This window comes from Columba livia, chromosome 21, assembly GCF_036013475.1.
Source record: "Columba livia isolate bColLiv1 breed racing homer chromosome 21, bColLiv1.pat.W.v2, whole genome shotgun sequence".
Taxonomy (NCBI): Eukaryota; Metazoa; Chordata; class Aves; order Columbiformes; family Columbidae; genus Columba; species Columba livia.
The window spans coordinates 3959149-3974580 of NC_088622.1; the positions used below are offsets into that span (position 1 = coordinate 3959149).

Sequence of the window (15432 nt, forward strand, 5' to 3'; positions counted from 1 at the left end):
AAGAATCAGTGTTGGTGGTAGACAAGTTGAAGAACAAACACTTACTTGATCAAACTTCTCTTCCATTAGATCCCTGCAGCATCGACTTTCTACCAATGTAGACTTTGCTGGGACAGGTGAGGTTGCGAACCCCATGATTCCTTGGTGCGCACTGTACCCCAGAAGACCAGCCAAAGCGTTTGACTGGGAGGGCTGAAGAGACTGGAAGCTAGTGAAGGGAGTGATGTGGCGAGGTTTGGTACTGAAGCCCATCAGGTCTTTGCAGTACTTGTCATGCACAAGCTGCTGCTGAGTGATCTCTTCCATCTCCTCTCTAAGGCGCTGGACAAAGTAGAAACACAGGATTTTTTATTTGAAGTAGCTGAATAAGCGATTCCCAACACAGTGCTATCCAAATCTCCTGAGCAGCATAATTGGTGTACAAATGGCTGTAAAGCATCAACCATGCAAAATCCAGCAAAAATATTTTGGTGTCTAATATGAAGAGAGCCCTCATTCTATATAAAATCCTTTTTTGTTGTAATTAATCCAGTTAATAGCACTTTCCATCAGAGCTTAACACCTACTCATCCCAAACTTGTCACTGTTATTTCTGACAGACTTTCATTTGTAATAATCAACACTCTGACTATGTTCAGATGACTTTTCAGCCCAACAACCCCATTTCAGACACAATGGGGTAGTTCCACTGATTGCTGAGATGCTACACATTGTCAATCAATCTGGCAACCAAAAGCCATAATCCCCATCTTGTTAATTTGCTCACCTCTCCCTCCATACTGCTGATTCTCACTAGCTCATTGAGGATCAGTAAGGCACCATGGATTCGGTCATCACGGTTCATTCCTTTTTCTTTGGCCAAAGTCTCATCGAAGCCTTTCTCAGCCTCTTCATATGTATGCTTGGGGAAAAAGAAAAAAAGTCTCTGTGATCATGTAGAAACAAAGCCTGTGGAAATAAAGTAGTGCTACCAGTCAAGAGTTACTGATGCCCTGTAATTTTGCAACAGTAGCCACAAACCTCAATTGAGTAATAACAGAGTACAACACCACAAAATTCAGATTCATCCAGAAGCTGCGGACTCTGCCGCTGAGCACTTTCAACAGCATTAATCAAACAGCCAGTCAACCATGCCATGGTATAAACTTCATCCACATCTGCATCACATATTTGACTATGAGAAATCCAAGTTCACAACATTTGGCTGCACTGTCAAATCCTTATTTGATATAATGAAGCTTGAATCCAAGTGACAGTGGCAGCAAAGCTAAGGTTCAGGCAAAAGAACCCTTACCTTTTCACTCATGGTTTATCTACACTAATAAAACCATCTGCTAGTAAGAGAGGACGATAGATGACTGCATGGCTGTAAAACTAGGTCACGCTCAACAGCTGAAAATGAGCTGCAGACAGAGTAATAGATTCTTGATGGAATTAAGTCTCTTGCTTACCTTTACATGGGGTTAAAGGAAGTACTCATTTTTGTAAGTCATTATATTTTCAACCCTTTCAAGTGAAGGCAGTTTTCTACTGACAACTGGACATTCTGACAAAGGTAACACAGGTTCTTAACTTAGACTGATCTTGTAAAAACTGGCATTTGATCATTTGCATTGCATTACAAGGAGCTGCTTCAGAACAAACTTATTTTCTTACTCTGTACCACTGGGGCTTCTGCATCTCTTTCGGCTCACGTTGGGTGGTGAGGATAAGGCAGGCTCTTAAGGCAGAAACAGCTCCCTCTCGGATGGCCTGTTTGGGATCCCACACAGCCACAAATATATTGTCAAAAAATGGCTGCACTTGTTGGAAGAAGAAGGTAGGCACGCTGATTGCCAGCTCACGCAGGACAAGAACCTGGAGGTGGGAAGACAAACAGTAACAATCTGTGAGGATGAGCACCCATCGACAAACCTCTTCATTTCTAGACCGTAGATCACTTCTTTAGGCCGTTAATGACTGTGAGCCTGGGCTGTTTTCAGCTCCATACTTTTACAGCTCCTGGCACAATGGTGTCTCAGACTTTAGTCACTGGGCTAAGGCAGAAGCAATGAGGCAGCACCATATCTGTAACAGATACTTAGACTGGCAGCCTTTCTGATCCTGAGCAGAGCTTTTCCACAGCTTTCTGTGCACATCCATCACTGTTGGCTAATCCTAACCATCCCATTCCAAGACATGTGAAGAAAAACAATAAATCACTTACAGCTGCATGTCTTCGACCTTCATTCCTGTCAGCTCCCAGCCATTCCAGAGCTCGTTTCACCTCAAACTCCACATACTCAGCTGTGAAGGTGTCACCTGCCATCGCAAGCCGCCCGATAGCCTTGGAGGCCATCTCCATTACAACAGGGTCATTGGATGGCAAGAGGTTCCTCAGGTAGTTGGCAAACCTGCCGATACGGGTGGCATTACCTCCTTCAACACCGATAAGGCTCGCTGTAGAGAAAGGGAGCGATGCTGTAGGTTCTCCCTCAGTCAGGGCTAGAAGCTGCTGTTATTGAGCCAGGTAAATTCAATAACAAGAATCAATCTCCTCAGAAGAAAGCTGAGAAAAGTCAGACCACCCTGATACATATAAATGGACAGCACAAGCTGTTCTCAGCTGAGCTCAGCACTCACATTTGATGCTGGGCTCCCAGAAGAGCTCAGAGCCCATTAAGCACCAGGTTTTCAGCCACTCAGCAGCTCCCGTGCTGACACTTACAGACAGTTTTTCAGAGCCCAGCAACTAGCACACACCCAGCATACTGAGCAGTCAGACGTAAGGCCCCAATTATAAAAGCTCATTCCTTTTGAAAATTTGTCCCTAAAGACAGATGTGCAAAGAGGAAACTCGCCAGAGGCATTAAGCACTTTCACTCACCTATAGCTAGAATGCCACCCTTCCTTTCATTTGCATCGGAGCTGGAGACCAGCTCAAATATGTGATGGTTCAGCTGATCATAAAACCTGGTAGATTCTTCCTGACTCATCTGTAAAAAGAAAACGTTCAAATCAGCTTTTAGCATTTTTTCATTCCTTCCCACCCCCCAAAACCTCCATAAAGACAATGCTTCTTATGTCACTTAAACAGAAACAAATTAAACCAACCATACATTATAAACATAAAACAGTATCTCTTCTTTGTGCCCTAGACATGTCATGTTTATTTATCCTGGTGCTTGATAGACTGTCTGTGTCACCAACTCATTCATCTCTCCTACACGCTGGGGTGAAGGTAAGCTCCCGGCTATGCCCCACCTCCTCTCTTAAGACCAGCTTCCATATTTCCAAAACCTCCATCCCCAAAGTACTCAGCCCTACGCTCATACAACAAACAGGGATAAACGTTCTCATTTCAGCACTCACTTCGCGGAGCTCCATGGTGACATAATGCTGCAAGTCCTTGGCAGCTTTCGCCCTCGTCTCTTCACTGCGACTCTTCAAGCCGTTGGCAAATTGTTGGAGAATGGACACAGTGCCCGACATGATGGCGGTATGTTGGGGCTTTGGGGCATCAAGTCCTGCAAGTTCTTCAGAAAAAGACTTTTCTTACTGCTTTCAGCTATAGAAATCTCTGAGCTTCTTTCTTAATGCTGTCCCTGCTGTTTCCAAAACACACGTTCCATAGCATGCAAGCATGCTGTACCAGCAAAGCATAAAATTACAAGTCACAACTATTCCTTAAGCCTTGCAACCCTGTGATAAAACTGTATCACCATACAACACCTTGACCCCCAGCCTACTTGCTCTCCAGTTCCTCAGATACCCAAATACACTCCAGTAGGTCAGATCACCACGGGGTGGGCACCTAATTCTAAATCCAGAGTCACGCAATAGCTGAAAAATAGCAAGGTCAGATTAGGGTTTATCCTACAACACGTCACCACAATCATTCCCATGATCATATCATTATCATATCTGACTCCTCTTTGAACATTTTCATCCAAGTTTCTCCACAGAAATTCTCATTTTATACCAACACAAGGAAGACTCAGCACTCAGGGCCTGTTACATTCTCCAGCAGATATTTAGAGATGGGAAGTCTAACTATAGCAACACCAATCATTGCAACAGGATGTTTACTATCATAACACATAACCAAACTCTCTCATGAGTCTCTCTTTATGTGGAGAATATTTTAGAGGTTTGAACTCCTCGATTTTCAGGTTACATAAGCCCAACCCGAGTACTCGACAGAAGGCCCCACAGCGACACAAGGCACCGAAAATTCGACTTCTCTCTCCCTAAATATTCCCCACGCAATGATCCACCGGGATTACACCGTGAGGTGGCTTCAGGGCTCCCCCGCGGCTGGGAGCTAGGAGAACCTCCCCCGGGCCAAGGCAGCAGCCCCATCCCCGCCGGCCGGGCCGCTCCTGCGCGGGAGTTCCACCCCGCCGCACCCGCGGAGGGACGCGGCGGCCGGCGGGCAGGAGCCGGCAGGCCCGAGCCCGCGGGGATCCCATGACCCGCGTTCCACAGGCCGGGAGTGAGGGAAGGGTGAGGCAGGGCAGGGCGGGCACCGCCGCCGGAGCGGGCACGGGGCCTCTAGCGGCACCGCGGGGGTCGGGGGGGCTCGGGCGGGCGGGTCTGGGCGGGGAACCGCAGCGCGGGGCCAAGCCGGTGTTGCTGATAGAGCGCGGGGCGCCAGCCCGGCGGGCGCTGAAGCGGGAGGGCCATGGTGGCGGGGCCGTGACGGGAGGTGGGGTGAAGGAAGGGGGAGGCGATGCTGAGGGGAGGCTCCGGAGCCGCACTCACCGCCTCCGCCCCGACCGCCGCCGGTTCCCCAGCTCCGGGCCCCGCGCCCTCCCCTCCGCCGCGCCTGACGGACCGGCGAGCCACAACTAGCCAATAGCCTGACAGAAGGACTTTGATAAGCACCTCATCTGATCAGTAGAAAAAGAGCAAAAGGGAAGGAGCCCTCGCAGCTCCGCCCCTTTTCCCAAGGAATCGCAAGGAGATGCCGTCGCGTTCCTGCCAATCATCAAGCTAACCGGGAGTGAGTGGCAGTAAAACTGACCAGTCAGAAGGCTGAGAGTGTTCTATTGGTGAAACGTCCACGCTTAGGCCCACCTTCCAAGCGCCGGCTGGCTCCTCCCTCCCGTAGCGCTTTTGCGCATGCGTGAAGGGAACAGCGCGGTGCGGGGCCGCGCCCAGTGTGTGCCGCCGAAATGCGTCCGGCTGCCCACAGCAGGACCAAGGGCAGCCGGGGCGGTGCTCGGCTGTAGGTGTTCCCTTGCCGTAATGGCGCGTAGAGCAGTGGTGGGCTGTGCTTCAGGGTGACCCCTTACAGCCGCGCTTGACGGCGTTGGACCCTTTAAATGGTTACACCGGGCGCCGTTCCGGTACGCGCCCCTGCGCGGAACCCCCTGCGCGAGTCGGCGGGGGCGGCGAGGAGCGGCCGGCCGGCGGGCGCGGGCGGGAGGTCGGGGCGCGCGGCTGTTGCGGGCGGGCACGCGCCTGAGGCGCCGCACGCGCGCGGCCGTGGCGGCGGGAACTCCGCGCTAACGGCCCTTCCCCGTGCAGGTGCTGCTGCGGTGAGCCGGGACAGCGATGGGGCCGGGAGACCTGGTGCAGAAGATCAGCATTAGCGCCGAGACCCCCCGCGGGAGCGAGAGGAACGAGTCCGGCTCCGCGCTGGCGGGCGCTGAGAGGGGCCCCCCCGGCTCCTGGAGGCAGAAATGCGCGGCCTATGTGCTGGCGCTCAGACCCTGGAGCTTCAGTGCGTCCCTCACCCCCGTGGCGCTCGGCAGCGCCCTGGCGTACCGCGCCGAGGGAACGCTGGACCCGAGGCTGCTGCTGGGAAGCGCTGTCACCGTCCTGGCCGTGCATGGGGCCGGCAACTTGGTGAACACCTACTACGACTTCTCCAAAGGCATCGATCACAAGAAGAGCGATGACAGGACGTTGGTGGACCAGATTTTGGAGCCCCAGGACGTGGTGTGGTTTGGAGTCTTCCTTTACACTGTGGGCTGTATCTGTGCGGCTGGGCTCTACACTCTCTCAACGCTCAAGCTGGAGCACCTGGCCCTGATTTACTTTGGAGGACTTTCCAGCTCCTTTCTTTACACTGGAGGTAAGCACTGTATCCCGTTTGCTGTGAGTTGGAATGTAAATGTGACAGAACTAGTTGACTTGCCAAGGGTTTCGAAAAGACACAAGTGATCTATCTAGTTAACCTCCTTAAAAATATTTGGTGGTATTTCCTGAAGTACCGGTCCATAAACTTATATTCTTCTTCATTGATTGCTGTGGGAAGGCATGGGAAGAGGTACACTAAGTTTTTCAGTTGAAAAGTGGTGTTGAGACATTGTTATTTACATATGTGGCTTTAGACGCTCATCAGAACTATTGCTGGAACTTTCTGTGATGTGTATCTCGTATGCCTCAGCAGTACAGCTTACTGCATATGTTCTTTTACATTGGTGGCATCTCTTACTTTGGTTTGGAAAGTTTTGTTGTTATTCTTTGGGTGGAGTTTCATTATGAGAGTAGAACAGTTTGTGTTTGTTCTTAATAAGATGAGGATATTTTTATTGTATTTCTGTATTGAATAGATACAAACATAATTATTATGAAGACAAAGTCAGTTTCAAGCTGTCAAACTTTCAGTTATGTTACTTTCCTGGAAAGAATCTTGCCAGTTTTGTATTTTGTTCTGAGTGCTTTGTATATTTCTTCAGGATCAGGTTCTAATATGCCTGATCACACTAGAAAGTACCTTATTTCTATAGATTTCTGCAGAAATCAGTACTTCTAGATGTGAAGACGGGTATTAGAACCTGACCCTTAGTTTCTGTTACATTGTTTGGCTGGAGAAATTCAGAAGTTGCATTTCCTTTATTATCTTTGGAAAAAAGAGAAAATAAGGTTCTCGGTCATAGCTACCTGTGTGTTGGTTGTTTTACAATACTTCTGTGGGAAGGGCTGATCTATTATGTTATCCATCCTCTTCTGTCATTTGAGTTGTTTGACGATGCTTCATTTTATTCTTGTGTCTTGCCACAGGAATTGGATTTAAATATGTTGCCCTTGGAGACGTGGTGATCCTGATCACCTTTGGGCCCCTGGCTGTCATGTTTGCCCATGCTGTGCAGGTTGGTTATCTGTCTGTCTCGCCGCTGCTCTACGCTGTCCCGCTAGCGCTCAGTACTGAGGCCATCCTGCACAGCAACAACACGCGGGACATGGAGTCTGACCAGCAGGCGGGTATTGTCACCCTGGCTATCCTCATCGGCCCTGCCTTCTCCTATATTCTCTACACCGCGCTACTCTTCTTGCCCTACCTGATTTTCTGTGTGCTGGCCACACGCTATACCATCAGCATGGCGTTGCCGCTCCTCACCATCCCCATGGCCTTTTCACTGGAGAGGCAGTTTCGGAGTCAGAGCTTCAACAAAATTCCTCAGCGGACAGCCAAACTCAACCTCCTCCTGGGGCTTTTCTATGTTTTTGGTATTACGCTGGCACCTGCTGGTGCTCTGCCCAAACTGTAACGAAAGCTGTAGAGACAGACCTCACAATTCAGTATTAATGCCAATTAACAGTGGATGATGTGGGGAGATGACCCACTATGGACAGTGGGAAGAATGGAGAGACCATGTTGAGCTGTTGATTGTATGTGAATTTGATGATTTCTGGTCTTGGTTAGCTTGTGCAACAGTCTTTAAAAAGTTATTTGTCAGTTCTTCGGAAGGGGTGAACTGTACAGCTTTGCTTCAGTGTGGAGCAAGGTGACATGAGGACAAGGAAACGTTTAAAGAACCTCATCCTTCTGCCACTGGATTCTTTCACTGTCAACTCAACGAAAGTAAGATTGAGCCTCAAATACACACTTGCTGTTACCTTCACAAGCACAGTGATTGCTCTTATCACTCCTTTTCTTACCATGGTCAAGGAGTCTCATGTCTCCTGTGTGGTAAACAGAAAACACTGCCAAATGTTTAGCATCACAACGATGTAGGTGCTATTACTTCACTCCCTTGTGAGCATAGTTCATCTTCATCTGTTGTATGTTTTGTTTTTCCAAGACAAATTTTGAGCTTTTATTTCCAAGCCCCCTGAAATGCACTAGATACTAATTCATTAACTGTTGTTTCTGCCTGGTCCTGATAGTCTAGAAATTTCAGTGTTATGTATCTCTGGGGAATGTTGGTGCTAAAATGGAGCACGAATAGCCCACTGCACAAACTTTAAGCCAAAATTTGTATTCCACTATGAAAACAGAAGCTGTAAATGCAAATCATACAACTGAAAAGCCCTCAATGCCTAGAAAAACAAATTTTTTCAATTTTTGCAATTGCCTAGAATTTACTATTTGAAATGGCAGTCTTGGAGTTAAGGCAGAGCCAAAATAGTGACAGTTATCCATTAGTCCATATCCAGCCAGAGAAATCTGAGTGGAAGAACAAATCTTAGTTTAAAAAAATAGATATTTTTTCAATTATCATTCTCCATTTATTTAGGAGCCTGGACTATTCCAGTCAAGTGTTTTATTATAAGAAGCCCAAAGAGAAACTCTGTTCAGCATAGGAGAAAATACAGGTTTAGAAAAATGAAATCAGGATTATTGCATTGTCTCTGCATAAAAATTAGGGCTGGAAACAGGAAGAAACCATTTTTCTTAACAAGATTTTTCCTACTAGTCCAGAGTGAATCACATTTAAATGTTAAGTTAGCTCTGAAGTTCCTCACCTCTTCCTGCCCCATACACCTTATGATTTTGTTTTGTTTTCTCCTGCAGATGTTGCCACTTGACATTCATGTGGCAATTTGGAGAACTGATTGTTTCAGCAATTGTGTAGCAGTGTGAAAAACATGCCAAACACAACTGGGAAAAAGCGTGACTTCCAGTGCAAAGATGCATTTGATCCATACCGTGTTACTCAGTGGCAACTGAATTCTCTTCTGTGTTGGAGAAGAAGTATTCCTTTCCTGTATGCAGGGGTTTGGGGAAAAGATTGTTTACAGGTGTTGTAGAAAGCTTCAAAGGGATTGATAGAGATGTTGAACTAGAGCTGCTGGTGCCTGGAGCACACCCTTGCTTTTGAACCAAGTGGAAGTGTGCTAACCACTAATTGAAGGGCTTTTAAACATGAGCAATAAACCAGCAATAAAGTGGCATGGTGGTATCTTACATCTGTCTTAGGTAAGTGTTGCCCTTGGGGGGTCCATCTGAAAGTGCTGACTGTTATATTAGTGGAGTGTGCTGACAGTGGTAAAGCTGAGTTGATGGTACAAAATTACGTGGTATAGACAGTTAAGTGACTTTTTATGGCTTCATGTTGTCCAGTGTTATCCAGCTGTCAGTCTCCTGCTTTACAGCTGAGCTGTAGTCAATGAGAATGATTCTTTGGAGGTGTATTTTATGAGCCACAGTTTCATCTTTTATTAAAATTGGGCAAATGATCTCTCTAATCTGACTAGACACAAGAAAAGAGGAGATGGACTTCAGCAACTGCGTGCTGCTTGCTACAGTAAAATACCCGTTTAGATTGGAAACATGAGGAGAAAATGCAAAAGTTCAGCTCAGCTGGATGCAGGGAGAAGGTTTAGGAAACTGTTTTCAATACAGACACAACACAGTATCTGCTGTTACTTCCTTGTGGACCTACAGAATAAAGAACAGTTAGTCTGGCTCTGAGACACACTTCACTTTTTGGCAAAGCAAAAGCTTTTCTAGGGATATGGCCAGAGCTGGTGAATCTATAACCTTGCAGCTGGGGATATGTAGGTTTATTAGGTTAATCCCAGCATGGCTTTGTTGCTGCCCTGTGTAGCAGCTGCGTGCTTTATTTTGTGATACCTTGTTCTTGTATAGCCATCAGTTTAAAACGATGGACAGTTACATTTTTCTACTCCTTTTACATAAACTAGAGTACTCAAGCTAAATTCCTTAACTAATACTTGGCTCAAATCTTTGATAACGAATTGTAAGGGTGGAAAGATCTAGGATCTGATCATTGGTGGAGTAGAGTATGTAACTCTAATTGTATCTAGGCTGCCCTTTCCTAGCAAGAAAAAGCCCCCTGTGTAGGGGGTCTCCTTACTGTGGGAAAGGACCAGGGCTTTTTGTTACAGAGATGAAGGAAGAGCTCACTAGTACATGTGTATCTTTGTGGAACACTTCTTAAGGTGGGGGGGATTCAAAGCATTTCAATAGTAAGAAGGAGATGAAAAAATCAGTAATTCCTTACTAGCAGATGCTGGTTGCCTCCAATTCCCTGTCTGTGAAAAACAATATCATTCCAGGTTCTTAAGGCTATTAATAATAAATAACACATTCTTCATCATGGCTTTAAGGAAGTTATTTAACTTCTCTGCCTCAGAAAACAGCTAATTTTTGCCTACCTCACAGGGATGCTGAGCCGACATCATTGTCGTAGAGAGCTTTGAAAGTAAAAAGTGCTTTATCTCTGTGTGCTTTCCAAAAAGCGTGTTAGTACTGGAAAACATTTTAGGTATGAACTAACCTAACAGGTGACTTAACCAATGTAGGTAGACCAAAAAAATCTCCACATAGACATTGAGTGGTAAGAGAGATTCCTTTATGGGTTTGTTTTGTGATGAGTGCTGGGTCTCTTTCCCTACCCCATGCTACCTTCCCTGAATATAATCTTCTAAAACTTCTTCCAGGTCTCTCTTGACAAGCTGTGTTGCAATGTGATGAGTCTACGCTGGTAGATGAACAGATCTGTAGCCCATCTGTTAATGCGTCCTAAAGCACCTCCTGGCCTTTCTTCTTATCCAATAAAGTGTCTGAATGTTATTCTGTTAATTATGCTGTGTTTGATTATTTTATATCACTCCAGTTGTATTTTTGCACATGTATTGGAGCATCTTCCTGGAAGGAGAAGGATCTATGTCTGCTGTGTTTATAGTACAAGTTCATGAAAGATCATAATTTTTTTGGTGTAAGAGTCCTTTTATGAATCGCAGAGTCCTGTCCTTCTATATCATCAGATAAAAAGGTCAGTAGCAGTGATCATCTCATACTAATGGCAGACTTCAGAGCATCTTCATCAATGAGCAGAATTTTCTTTGCACTTTTCTCTGCCATGTGCCGTTCAGCATTTGTAAGGAGGTTTCAGCTGAACTTTAAATCTTTTGAAATAAAGGTGGACATTTTCATCCTCACATGTGTGGTCTGCCATTCTTCAAGTTCCATGGTCTCTGCTTCTGACTTGTAATGATTTTTATTTGGTCCATAGGACTGTGACAGTGTAACGTGTCTCATGTGTCATAAATGAGCCTAAAGCATGGCTGTCCCCAGATGGCAGCATTGCTCTCCCAGCACTGCTGCAGCACCCAGAGTACCTGTGCCCTAGGCTGAGGGATTCTCTGCCAAGAGCTCTTGGATTGTCCTGATGCCTTTGACCTTGTTCCACAGTCTAAAAAGACCCAATTCCCCATGAGAGAAGTGATGGACCAGAGATGTCTTGGCCTAGCCTAGCCTAGTACTGGACAGCTCTACTGTTCTGGCAAAGACTTCCGGTGTTAATTGAGGTGGGAGGTCCTGGTATCTATCTGCTCTTCTAGTGCTAAATTAGTGGGCAGTTTGTTAACTGGGAAATGCCAAATAGCCCAGCAATTTTCACAAAGGCTAGAGTCTTCTTACCTTGAATGGAAAGTTCTTATAGCAGTGGTTCAATTTGTATGGGAAACAGTGCCTTGTCACTGATTTAGCACAAAGAATAAAGACAATGCGTATTTTTAGGTGTTCTAGTAACCCAATTTGCATCTCAGTGTTTGCAAATAAGGTTGTGAAAAGTCATCACACTGGGAAATCAGCAGTTTCCCAGACTTCAACCTAATGGAAAGAGGTTCTAAAAAACCATATTTCCAGGCTTGTTAGCCATTGTCCCAAGAGCTGATAAAATTATTTCAGATTATAAATTTGTGTAGCTTTGAACAGTTTGGCTAAAATAGTAGCATAAAGCACCTTGGGGAAGGGGTTGACGTTGATGGAAAGAACCACCACCAAACGGTGCCAGTCCAGCTGTGAATGTCAGAAACTTGCTCCTGGGACAGGAGGGCTGTTCACAGTACTAGCACAGGCATTTGTAAAATGTCAGTGGCTAAACACAGTCTCTGCCCCACTTTTTTGTCCTTGATGTGAAACCTCTGCCCCAAGAGACTGTGGTGTTCCAGCAGGCACTGCTTCCCCTTTCTGGGGTGACGCTTGGACAGGAAAGGACATGTGAGCGCTGGGGGCTTTGGACTCTGCACATGATAGGTGTCTAAAAGATGTAGACAGCTGCATTATTCTGTGTCCTTGTGGCAGTAAATCAGTCTGGGGTCCTTGATCAGTTCAGGGACCAGCTGGAGGAGGAGTCATCTACAATAACAAAGCTTATGTGGGTGGGAACAGAAGTAAAGGCATAAAGATAAAGGCAGTGCCTGGTGGAAGTTTAATGGTCTTATAGTGCATTTCCAGAGCCTGTTTCTGGCTGCAGTTTTACAGGTGGCAGCTGAATCAGAGATGAGAATGAAATAGTTTCATTATCAAGTCCTTACACTTCAATTTATTATAAATTGTTCCAGTCACTGCCAAGTGAGTGACAGTAAAAAGAGTTCCCTGGCTTGTTGCCTAGCTCATGAATATAATTTCAATCAGTGCTCACTGTAGACATCCTGGATGGGCAGAATAGCTTGTCCATGTGGTTGCAAAGCAGGACTGAAGTGAGCTGGAAGGACTGTACATGGGGAACCAAGACTGGAAATAGAATAGGGCTGAAGGGATCTGGCAGAGCTTTGTGTAATCCCAGACCTGAAGAGCTGTCTAACTTTGCCAGGATGTGTCAGGGGTGCTTGTGATCCTGCGGGAGCTGAGGGAGCTGGCTGGCAGCAATTGCCCTATTCAGCCCATCCCCAGTGCCTGTTAGCTCACTGTGTCACCTCTTGGTAGTCCTTGTGCTCTGTGGCTGATGCTGCAGCTTATTGCCTCACCAATTGGGATTCTATACTTGCTGCAGTTCAAGGTTGGGTTATAAAAATCTTCTCCAGTCTGAAATCTGCCGTAGAACGACTTACACACAAATGAATGTACTTACCAGGCTGTAGGGGGAAATGAGCTCAGCCATTGATAAAGGAGAAAATCTTGGTTTCGAACAGATTTTGTTTTATTTTCACCCTATGAGTTGCTGTTTTCTTTAAGGTTTTAGAGAGTGACACAGAGGTGTGCATTTATTTTGTCTGCAAAGTGGAAAATAGTGCAACAGGCAGCATACAACAGGCTGTTCCTTGACCTCCCTACTGCTTGTTCTCTGCAGGATAGTTGTTCATAGTGGGAAGTTTCCCACCAAAGGAGTTAGGAACACATATAGTTTGTTCTTGTCTGGGTTTGGAGCACAGAGGTCTCTATGGCCATTGTTTTTTATTAGTTTAATGTATGTTGAAGTCCACAAATAAATGCTGGGACCCAGGTGGAACAGATGAGATGTGACTAAGTTCTTGGATGATTGATAATGAGCAGGGACTGGAAAATCAATTGTGTTAATTCCTCGCTTGTCACTGGGATGGAGAATTAATGTGAAAATCCGTCTAACTTAATGGTATTTACTCATTATACAGACTGTGATAAAATTGTCTTCAAGCGCTGCTTGGCATCACAATTATGGGATTATTGTAGATCCAGAGGCAGGAACAGAAATCCACAAGCACAAAAACTCCCTTCACAAGCAGCAAACAAGTGATGACAAGGACCAGCTAGGAGAGCTGAAGAGAAAGCAGACGGGCATTGTCTTTTGCTTCTTGGCCTGTATGCTTAGGAATTTACTGCAGGGGCTGCCGTTGGGGTGTGATGATTCATCTTGTGTGTGGTGCTTTGTTTGTGATAAACACGTGCCCCATGGGAATCCTTCCCTCCAGGGGTCCTGAAGCACTTTGTGCCTGGCAAGGAGGCCACCTATCTCACAGTGCAGTGGATTCTAGGTAGCAGTTTAAAATATTTGAAAGACTTGAGCCCCCATCTTCTGAGTTAGAGTGGTCTGCAATTATGCTTGCTGAACATGAAGAGTTTGTGCCAGAGGGGGAACCAGTGGTGCTGGCTTCCCTACAATGACCTGCCAAATAGGTCAGGTAGGAAAGCAGCAAATGGCTGTCAAACTCCTGCAGAAATTTGTGATGCTGTCAGTAACTCCTCTGCAGGACAGAATGCACAGGTACCTGCTTGACTGAGTGGGGAAGGCTGCTCTTGATCATGACTGACAGAAAAGCAAATCTGTCTTCCGAAATGTCTCCTGTCTAGCAGAAGTTAATCCAGCTGGGACAGCAGCACTATAATGGATGGTCTATTACTGAATAAGTCATCCATAAACCTTGTGTACTCAGAACACCTTGCATGCCTCTTGCTTTTCTTGTCCACCTCCCTCTCCTTGCTGTTGTGCTTCATATGCCCTCCCAGCCTCCAATCTACATTTAAATATGCTGAGTACTTAAAATGTCAGCAGCTCCCAGGGCTGTTGAAAGGGGAATAAAGGGAGATGCTATATAGACTGTGTCACCGGGGTGCCAGGGGTGCTAGGGTGGGAGATCTGTCTCATTGCAGAGAGTTGCCAGGACCTGTGTGTGTTGAATATAAAGACAGTCCCCTTTGAAGCTCCTGGGTTGTGTTTCACCCTGTTTTCCTCTAGCTTTCTACCTGTCTCCCCAGCTGACTGCACTGCCTGTGCCGCACAGCAACTCTTAGATGTTGATACGCTGTAGTTACTGGTGTCTACAGAGAAATTCCAACAGGCAGAAAGGCTTTTTATCCCAGTGCTGTTCAATCCCAGATCCCTTGTGTCCAGCACGAAGTACCTTGCATGCAGTGTCAAGATTGGCTGGAGATAAGGCTTCCGATACATCACTAGATGGAGCTCACAACATAAAAACTTGACTTAGAAGAGCCAAATGCTGTGTTAGTGACTGAGCTGGCTGTTTTAGAAGAAACACCAACATCAGAATCAATCAGAGAACTGATGGTTTGTCGAGTCATAAAAGCAAAAATAATTCCAAATGACAATTGTAACTAAGCAACCTCATCTGATTAGTGAGCACTATAGTTAATGAAATTAGTGAAATATTTTGGTAACTGATTTCAAGTAACAAATCTATTAGGTATAATTTTTTCCCTCTGTCCAGAGGCATTTTGCAAAAGAAGGGAGAAAAACTTGTTGAGAAAGTTATTGTTGTGATTACCTGGCTACTAAGCTCTTTGGGGCAGGGATCATCGGGGACCTTTTTTTGCCCATCTAGCACATGGGGCACCCTCTGCCACTGGTGGCCTATGTGTATAACTCAAGTCAAACTTACAAAAGTGGACTACAACAAGATTAAAGTACTTCATTAACAGGTTGTAAAGGCTCAACACATGTCTAGTGTCTGAGCGTTACATGTTGTGGGTCAGTGTGAGGCACTTGCATCATGATAAAGGTTTGTAAAAATCTGCCAGTCATTTATTAATGT

General features: G+C 45.9%; 2 protein-coding genes across 6 annotated transcripts in view; one reads left to right on the forward strand and one right to left on the reverse strand.

The window, feature by feature from the left end:
- MTOR (mechanistic target of rapamycin kinase) overlaps positions 1–4879 on the reverse strand; it is a 54751-nt gene extending 49872 nt beyond the window's left edge. For all 4 annotated transcript variants that reach the window (XM_065038009.1, XM_065038008.1, XM_065038007.1 and 1 more), the window contains exons 1-7: positions 4744–4879; positions 3352–3515; positions 2867–2975; positions 2207–2439; positions 1657–1857; positions 767–901; positions 46–321 (exon numbers count right to left, since the gene is read on the reverse strand). In XM_065038009.1, coding sequence (XP_064894081.1) covers positions 46–321; positions 767–901; positions 1657–1857; positions 2207–2439; positions 2867–2975; positions 3352–3471 — 1074 coding nt within the window. In that variant the 5' untranslated portion in view covers positions 3472–3515; positions 4744–4879. The remainder of the gene's footprint in view (positions 1–45; positions 322–766; positions 902–1656; positions 1858–2206; positions 2440–2866; positions 2976–3351; positions 3516–4743) is intronic.
- Positions 4880–5078: 199 nt separating this feature from the next.
- UBIAD1 (UbiA prenyltransferase domain containing 1) lies at positions 5079–10762 on the forward strand. 2 transcript variants are annotated; one of them, XM_065038012.1, is made up of 3 exons: positions 5079–5209; positions 5512–6061; positions 6994–10762. In XM_065038012.1, the coding sequence occupies exons 2-3, from the start codon at positions 5539–5541 to the stop codon at positions 7479–7481; spliced, it is 1011 nt and encodes a 336-aa protein (XP_064894084.1). In that variant the 5' UTR covers positions 5079–5209; positions 5512–5538; the 3' UTR covers positions 7482–10762. The 2 variants fall into 2 exon arrangements, with proteins under 2 accessions (XP_064894084.1, XP_005514307.1); XM_005514250.3 differs by having other exon boundaries at positions 5083–5330.
- Positions 10763–15432: the final 4670 nt, after the last annotated feature.